Genomic DNA, 9,386 nt, shown 5'->3' with positions numbered 1-9,386 from the left:
TGAGATACAGGTGTTGAACAGGACGGAGGAAATCACACGCATTTCTTTGAATCGGTTCTCCCAGGCAGGAGCAATAAAAAATTCAGATAAACTGTTGTGTCATTTAAAGATCCATTAAGATTGAATGGTTGACTTCCTCCCTGAGGGAAATTCTCATTAATTGTGTATTGGTTGGACTCATCCACTACCTTCTTCAGACCCCTCCTGCCCCTCAGCTGTCCTCAACTCTTCTGTTTCACAACCAGAATGGATAAAAGAGCAGCAAAGGACTTTGACACACAACAGCCCCAGCAGTAACTGGGTGGGTTTTTGGCAGAGCATCTCCAGACATTACCTCATTCCCCTGTAGCAGCCACCCTAGAGAGGTCTGCATTCACAAGATGCTTCCACATACATTTCTTGTCAATGGATATTATTTGTGCTCGCCAACTCACATGCAGTACCCTTTAATATTTACAACTTCAACATACTGAAACTGTTTTAGGATGTTGTATCTTAATAGGGCAGAATTATTTAACAATTCAGGGGCAAACAGTGTCATGGTGTGTTGTTTCACTGTTAACTTCGAACAGGATCTCAATGGAAATAACAACACTTTGCCCTTCTAGAGCATCTATTAATGCTCTAAGCACTGCACTGAGGCTGGCAATAAACTGCTTGTAACAAGAAATACTCCTAAGTGGTCATGCCAACACCATCAGGGCAAGAAATCTAGTACTTATTCTCAAAAAGATGTGACACTAGCAAAACCACAGATTTCCCTCCTTTTGACCCAAATTATATCTCTCCTTTCCCTCAGACCTGTGGCTAGTGTGCTTCACCTTCCTTGCCAAAAATTAAGCTCCCAGAAAGGAGGAGTACATTGGTGAGATGATCAGGAAAAAAACAACTTGGTTTTCTCATCAGCACTTGCAGATAAACTGCTGACATACCACCTGAGACTGGTTTGCTGGCTCCACTTTCACATCGCGATCGTCTTCCCGCTCACGTTACATGCACTGTACATCACCACATGGCCTACATGCTCATATCAATTTGGGAGTACATGCCTGGTTTGCAAGCTGTCCTGGCTTTGTTTCAACATCATTAACGTAAAACCACCCTGATCAACAGGCACCAGTTCAATATGGATATCACACACGTACAGGAAACCAGCATAGAATTACAGCAGAGGGTTAGCTTGTTCATGGAAATTTTCTGCAGGTCATCACCAGAGCCTGGAAACACTTAGCTATATACACAGGACTGCTACCACTCTGCCTCTTCTGATAGCACCCAGTGATGCTGGTTACATCTTCCAGGGTAGGATGCCTCTCATCTACATGCAGCCATTTAATCTAATTTAGTCACCATGGATCCTTCAGGACTCAACCAATGAGCAGAGCTTCTCCAGATAGTGATTTATCCCACCATAAAATGCCAGGTCTAACATTTAGGAATTACCCTCTGGAAGCACCTAGCATCTTCCTATTTCTCTCTCCATTGACTATAAAGAAAGCTCATATAAGCTTAAGCTACATGATTACTTCTCACAGGGTGAAGTCATCTGCAAGCTACCTCTCCTTTCCGACAAGGCACCAGAAAGCCAAGTTTTTTGAAAGCCCTTACTTTTGGGCACATCCATGGGATTCAGGCTGCCGATGAGGTCTCTGACGTACAGTCCGTCCCCGTCCTCCTTGCTCAGCCAGTTGTTGCAGGGGAAGTAAAACCGGAGGTGAGGTCTGTTCATGTCGGTCACGATCACACGATCAAGGAACCAGCCTGCGTTCAGTCCGGTGTTATCGTGCTCAATCCTAGAGGAAGAACAACTCTGGATTTGATATTGTGGTTAAGACTGGCCACTAGCACTGTAATTTTGTGGAATGTTTTATATTAGGCAAGGCTAGAGCAGCTCTACACAGAATGCGTACTTACGCCTGGCTATCCAAAGTGTTTCATAGCATTCATGGGCTTTTACAGGGTATTTTGGAATAACAGCATTTCTCTCCATATGTGTGTGAGTGCAGATATCATAGGTATATATGTGGGCTATTGTCTGCAAGGGGATGCACACAAATATACACACACCTGCACGTTCATTCAATATATGCAGTCGTTCACCTTACATTGCGTATCCAAAACGTGACTATCTTCCCGCCCTGTACCCCTCCTGCTCTTCTCTCTTCTTGCTTTGTTTTATCCACCTCTTCCCATTTTCCCAGCTCTCTTTGTACTACTTACTAATTTTTAATTTTATATAGGTCAGTCAGATGGTGGTTAAACAAAATGATTATCATTTACATAACACTAAATTAGCAAAAGAGGATAGTGAACACCATTTACCTACATCGGGACATAAATCCAATCCTAAACACCTCCCTCTGTGACTGCATATGAGAGAAATACAATTCTTGGTGGGGACCATGGATAGTTATAAGCAGTGCCGTAGGTGATTTCACGCTTCAGTTCAAATCTTAGGCAGAAAGCATGTTTTTACCACTCCCTAACTTCACCTTGATAGAAGCGCGTTAACAAGTAATGAATAAAACATGGCAACACTAAAACATCTACAGCCTGTCATTCAATTAGCACTCATTCGTGGAGCAGGTGCTGTGGTAGTAACATTGTGAGGGTACCTTATTTTCTTTATTTGTCCAACGTTGTTGGTTTTTACTCTGAAAACGTCTGTTTTACTCCTCTCAAAGGCTGTGCTGCTCCTGCAATACACATGCACCAAAAGCTGTGGTAAAAAACCAGCAACCTTGTCAGCAAGCACACATGGGTGAAGACATGTCGTTCCTAGCCCTGGAAAGACCCATTTTTCAATGTCCTCATCCCTGTGACAAGTTTTGGATGCTATAAGTACCGACATTTAACAGACTTTTTCTTCTCAAGCTCTAAGAGTCCTTCCAGAAGCTGAGATGGAAGCTTTGGGGGAAATGCAATGCTGGCCCAAGCAGATGCAAACCTTGGATCACATTCCATAACACCTCCAAGAATAAAACATGACAAAGGATTTTCGAAATCCTCAACTAAATTCCCTGTAGCGGTCAGAGCAGGGGGAGCCTGTAAGACTTTCCCAGCAAGTGGCTTTCAGAGGTGTGTGAAAACAATCTTCGGTGAAAATATTTCAAGGCAGCACTCACGAAACCAAAAATTACATGAAGAACTCCAGCTCTTTGGTAACACCTCGCCTGTGGTTCCTCAGCTTTGCTAGCCCACCCACGGGTTGCTAAAACACAAAGGTAACAGCAAAAAACAAGAGGATGTAAAAACATCCAAAAGGCTGCTCCCTCCAGGGTGTCTGGAAAGTGCTTGTTTGGAGTATTGAGTCAGAGCTTAGCTTCACCCCTGTCAAGCAGCCCTATTAGGCCAACCAGTGTGGAAGGTCCTGGACCCCTGCTCATCCACCTCGGTTGCTTTAGAGGGCCTCAATATGCCTTTCACCTTTGTTTCCCACTCCCAGAGGCATCCTCTCCTGCCATCCTGCCCTCTGGGCACCAAGCAGTCCTGCTCTTGGTGATGGAGTGAAGGGGTTCCATAGCCTGGTGAGTTACCTGAGGAGCCGCAGATCTGCCCGGAGCTCAGCCAGAGATGGAAGCATCTAATTGCATCAAAGGTTTCTTTCCATGCTCATCTTCCAAATTTTTTTTAACGACCACTGAACCTTCCTTTGTAGCTTTCTCCTACGATTTGTGTCTCATTCAGAGCAAAATGACTGCAGGGCAGGGACTACTTTGGTTTCTGTTGTGCAGTGTTAAGTGCGCAGTTTGTATTTCACAGATGCAAGCGTAAGGCAATATAAATAATATCGGCCCTGGTGAGAGGATGTAGAATTTCCCAGTTCTGTCTCTACCTGCAGTGTGATCTTGGGTAAGCACCTCCACCCCTTTTGAGCTCGAATTTTCCACAAAAAACATTGAGGTAAAACCCATCCTTTCTCTGAAGGCACAGCCTCTCCCATCTGCCCTCCCTGATGGGCCCCCATTTCACCTGAGCCACTAAGCATTGCTACAGATGATTAAACACAGCAAAACCCAGAAGTCACGTTAAAATGAACAAGAAACCACAGCACTTCAGCAGCATAAAGCCACAGTGACAAGCAGCTTGTGCTCAGAAAGTTAATGAATATTAATAATCCGAGCAAGGGGGTTAGGTTTTGCTCGGCGCGGTTCTCCGCATCATTGAAGGATCTGCACGCGCCTCCGTTTAAAGGGTATTTTGTGTGTTCTGCAAATGCATGCACGGCCCTCCTCCTCCTCCGCTCTGCTATTTCAGACACCGTGCCAGGAGCATCGCCGCTACACAAAAAGGCTAAAACAGTTAACCTTGCCGTGAAGACAAGAGACAATTAAACCCAGCCCAGCCTCCCCCAACCTGGCTGTCAGAGAGAAAACAGCAAGTGTGAGGCAATTAGTTTGTCAGGCTTGAGCGAGCATTGTAATGACAGCAGCTTCTCTCTGCATCAGCTCGAGATCGATGCAGTGCTGCAGGCTGCTATGGAGAGGGCTTGGAAGTATTAACTGAGACTAATTAGCCCAACGTTTCCAGCGCGCAGGTCCCAGTGACTGCTGGTTTATGGCAGTCCCACCACTGTGCTGGGCTGTTTTAGTTGCTGGCGTGGTCGGAGGGTGGTGTGGAGCAAACCTGGTACTGGGGGAGCACTGAGTGGGCATCCGAAAGTGCCCATGGAGCAGATGCTTCATGCATCTTGAAGAGCTTGGAGAAACAGTGGGAAACATGACTGTGGCCCGGGAGTCAAACTGCTGGGAAGTCTTGCTGTTGAAAGGTACGAAGAATTTGACAAGTCTTCCCTCGAGATGGATATGCAGCATCAGCAGCACAAAAAAAAAAAGGGGGGAATGTTTCAAGGAAAAATCCAGTCTTTCCTTCTAGCATTTTTCTAGCACTGAGAATTAAATGGGGAGGGTGTGAGGAAATATCCCATGGTGAATGGCTATTCTGAAGTTTATTTTTAAAAAGAAAAAAAAACAAAAAGAAGGAGAGATTACAGCTGGGCTGTGTCAGAGTCTGGCCCAGGCTGGGGCTGAAGTACGAAATTCATATCCTGACTACCACAAGGAAGTCATTACACCAAACAATGCAGCACGCTGGCCTGCACAGCTCTGGTGACAAGTAAAGCAGGGAAAAATCTGACTGGGAAATTCATGCATTAGATGACTAACATTCAGGCTCGACTGGGTGCAGCTTGACTGGGTGCAGACCTGGGGTCTGGGCGTGGCTAGCCTCAAGTAAACACTTCAAGATCAGCAGGACTTCACCTGGAGCCCTGTCGTCCGTCTGGGATGTCAGGCTGGGGCAACCTCAGAAATAAATTCCCATCAGGTTTTATATTTCACTTATTTAATTTGCTTTAGCAGCTCTTTTTTTTTATAGTGTGTTGTAGTGTTTAACTCTACTGCTTTGCAAGAAACATTCAAGGATCTTCACTGAAGATTAGTATATGAAATTCTCTTTTTTTTTTTTTTAACCTGTTTTCAGATTCTTTTGGTTGAATGATTGGCTGCAGGTCGTGTTGCTCGCAGTACAGAAAACAAGCAATTTGGAGAACTATGTCTCCTGGCTGGGTAAAAAAGCACGACAAGAACTAGTCCATATTTGAGCACAGTATTTCTAAATCTCTTCTGCAGGCCATTGGCATAGACAGCAGAGCCCGTGCCATGAGAGTTTCACTACTACCTGGTACGTTGACAACAAGAAACTCTCAGTGATGCAGTTCTGAATGTAAAAGTAGAGAAAATAAACATTTGCACCAGTAAATCAACCTTTTTTTTTTTTTTTAAATAAAGGGTAATGAACAAGAGCTAATACCACAACCTAAACGAAAGCCACACTTCAAATTGAAGTTTTGAATATTTGTAGAAAAGAGGCTTCTCTTCTGATCAGCTAACAGCATCCTTCCCAGAGCTGAGCTCTTAGGAAGAGAGGGAAAACCTGGGTACTGATCACAGCAGAGGCATAAAAATAACAGCCTTTAGCAGTGATGGAATAACCTGAACCGATTTAGTTTCGAATCACTGCATTAATGATCGTTGTAAATTGCCTTTCTATTATGTGGGATATCTGAAAATGCTTTGAACGCACAGGACTGCCTGCAAAAACACCGTGGATGAAGAGCTGCACAGAAGCACAAAGTGTTACTGTGGACGTCAGTTTGAACAAAACTTTAAAGATGCTCCATCAAATCATCAGAAAGAGTCAGTTCTTGGTGGTATCTCCCTGCTACCTTGCCCCAGCTCCATCTGCTCCTACCGCTGATGTTTAGCAGCAGGATGGAGATGTGTACCAGGAATCATTTCGGAAGCTCACTCAGCAAAAACCATCCTCCAGACTGTTGCTCTCTCTGGAAAAATAAATACCATTTGGTTCACCTGCTGTCTCACGTGGGGTGCGTTTCTCATGGACCAGGAGTGGGCAGCATAGTTTTAACATACATAGGTGGCAGGGATGAGCACTGGCATATCCCTGCCGCTTTCCTGGCTTGAAAGTACAGACAGCTTTGCTCGTCCTCATATTACCCACTATACATGGTAGGCTGGGTGAATACGTGTTACCAGCCCTCTGGCTAAGACGAGATCTTGCCACAAGATGAAAAAAGACATTGGAAAAATGCTTACAATGTGTTTGTCTCATTCTGTTCCTCCCTACCCATCCACTGTCAATCACTCCTGGAGAGAGGACACTGGCCTAGATGACCTTGGGACAGCCTAACTGGAAAGAAACCCATATGTTAAAACCGTATTTACTCTTGCTCCAATAGCAGCACCATTAACCTCCTTTTGGAACAAGAAATACTCCAGGGAGTTTGCTCTGCAAATGTTTTGCCAGGACCGTTGTCATGAAGATGACAACATCAGTCGGCGGGTGGTTGGAAATACTGCATAAGGCAGCACACGTCCAAAAATACTCCAGATGGAAACGGAACCACCCGAAAAGCACAGCGACTGCAAATGTCTCCATATCAAGGACGCTACTTTCCTTTTCTGCCAGTAACCCAACCAGAAGGAGGAATCCTGCTTAAACAAGCAGAGAAGAATTAGTGAAAAGGTGATCCCAGTTGAACGGATTTAACCGAATTAGATAAATTGCTCCGGGGTATAACAGCGTGATGACACCCAGGAGCCCTAAACTGCGAGAGCCCGTGTCTGCCCTTACCCTGAAACCTTACAAAATGCCATAGGGCACACTGAAACAGCCTGTACACTATCCGTAAGCATTCCCAGTACAGGTTTTGATAGCCTTTACGGGTCACATTGGGTATGTTCTCCTTCACTTTGTACTGCATGGGGAGGCAGTATCTTAATGCCAGTTTTTCATCTTGGATGGCATGATAAGTAAATGATAAATAGAATGAAAATGAAACAGTGGTATTTAATTTAGGTTATCTTAGCTATGCTTTCTCTCTGTGTTATCTGCAGTTTGGTTATTATTTTCTGGAGAAACTGTATCCAAAGCATATGGCACCAGTGACAACAGTGCAAAGGTTGCTCACAATTTCCCAATATTAAATTACATTTTGAATTGCCTCTACTTTGCCAAATTTCAGGGTAAATTTTACTCTGCTGAAAATTCCTATCCCATTCCCACAAGGAAATAATTTTGAAAATTTTAATGAGAATGAGCTCATACATTTTTAAGACTGAGATTAATGAGTTGGGATAGGGGCAGGGTTTTGATCAAGGTGGAAAGGTTGAGTTTGTTCCAGGAAGGCACCTTATACTCACCCATGGGGAAAGCTGTCCAGAATTTACAGTCTGAAAAGTGCTGCTGTCACTTATGAGGGGCGACCTGGTCTAGCCAGCTAAATTCCCTTGAAAGACTGAAGGTTTTGAGTAAACTCCTGTTTTCCCTCTAAGGCTTGAGCATCCTTGTAGTTGTACCACCAGCTGCTACTTGCATGGCTGCAAGTGGATTATAATTCATACATATGCCACTTCTACTGGCTTTTATCTTTGGGTTCTTCAACACCACCGTCTAAGCACCCTTTCAGATGGTTTTGTTCCTGAAATGCTAGACACTGGCTAGCCAATAAGTCTGAGAGAGAATAAATTCCCCACTTTGTCTCTTTTTTCAGAAGGGAATACAGGCTCTGAAGTGTGTTGTCACTTAATGCTGCTCCGTATCATTAAGTCTTCAGAGCGCGGTGTAAGTGCAGCAGATTCATATTGGCATAAATCAGAGTACAGTTAGACAATAAGCAGCTTTAAAATAGGAAATAGCCCTTGTCATTAAAGTATTGAGACTCATCTCTGAAAAAGTGCCTCAGCAACGATGCGAGAAGGCTTCCTCCACTGAGCTTAGAGTTCGTCTGATTCCTGATGGGCCTGATCAGCCCCTTCTATACCAACTTTCCAAAAGGTCTTAATATATTAACTATTCAGACCAAATGAGCCTACCTTCCCGTATTTGTCTGCTCCAGAGCAGTTAAACAACAAAATCAGATCTTCTCAGTATGGCTTATCCGTAGTACAGCTACGAACATTAACAGCTTCTAAAGACCATCACGTACATACTCTGCAATTCACACATATTTGTTGGCATTAGGAGCTGGAAAAGCACTGTACAGGGACACAGGACCAGGTAGAAAGGACTGCCAATTAAAGGTCTTCCACATTGCAAATAAAAAGAAATAAAATCCACTGCAGAGACTTCAAATTCAGTAAGAAGCCAGCTGTCACTTACCAATTATTTCAGATTGCCATAGCTGCTAAATCTTTTCTATCTCTTTTCTTTTTTCTTTTTTTAAAAGGAAAAATCTCTCCATGAATATTTATTACAGTTGTCACAAGCTGGACCAGGTAAGCCTGACAGTGGAAAGTGAATTCATTTACACTAAGAACAAATAAATAAATCTGCTCCTAAACGAGCTGGTAGCATTATTCCTGGCTGAGTTTTGCAATCAGTCCTCAGCCCCAGCGTGGTGCAAAGCACATGAACATGGAGAAATAAAACACTGTGGATGATCAGCACTGTTTGTTTGGCACTGGACCGTGGAGAAGCGGCTCATGTCCGTATTAAAGGTCTCGTTGACTGCCAAAATGCCACCAAGAAATTGGCGTCTACCCCTGTGCCCATGATGGAGCCCATGGAAAGAAACTTACTTGTGGCAGTGCTTTTACCTTCTGGCTGAGCTCTGGCTGGTGCAGGATGACAGGTGGGGACCTGGAGAGTTTTGTGAGCTGGGTTTTGAAGCAGGATTTTGCCAAGACAGGATGGGGCTGAGCAGCACTTTGCCAGCACCCATCCACTACCTCCAGCACTGGTGGAGAGGTGTTGCCATACCCTCAAACTGGCAGAGAGCGACTGCAAAGGAGGAGTCTTTCCAACCCCTCCCAGACCCAGACTCTACTTGGCTAACCTCCTTGCCTAAATAAATGCATATTTGG

The 9,386-nt window shown here is 44.3% G+C and overlaps 1 protein-coding gene across 1 annotated transcript in view; it reads right to left on the bottom strand.

The window, feature by feature from the left end:
• LOXHD1 (lipoxygenase homology domains 1) overlaps positions 1-9,386 on the bottom strand; it is a gene marked incomplete at its 3' end in the record, with an annotated part of 79,699 nt that overhangs the window by 67,414 nt on the left and 2,899 nt on the right. The window contains exons 2-3 of the mRNA XM_010137990.1: positions 2,616-2,696; positions 1,609-1,793 (exon numbers count right to left, since the gene is read on the bottom strand). Of these exons, the coding sequence (XP_010136292.1) occupies positions 1,609-1,729 (121 nt within the window). The remainder of the gene's footprint in view (positions 1-1,608; positions 1,794-2,615; positions 2,697-9,386) is intronic.

The sequence above is a fragment of the Buceros rhinoceros genome, unplaced genomic scaffold (assembly GCF_000710305.1).
Source record: "Buceros rhinoceros silvestris isolate BGI_N320 unplaced genomic scaffold, ASM71030v1 scaffold9986, whole genome shotgun sequence".
Lineage (NCBI taxonomy): Eukaryota > Metazoa > Chordata > Aves > Bucerotiformes > Bucerotidae > Buceros > Buceros rhinoceros.
The sequence above is the reverse complement of the archived record's forward strand: the minus strand, read 5'-3'. Positions and strand labels throughout refer to the sequence as shown.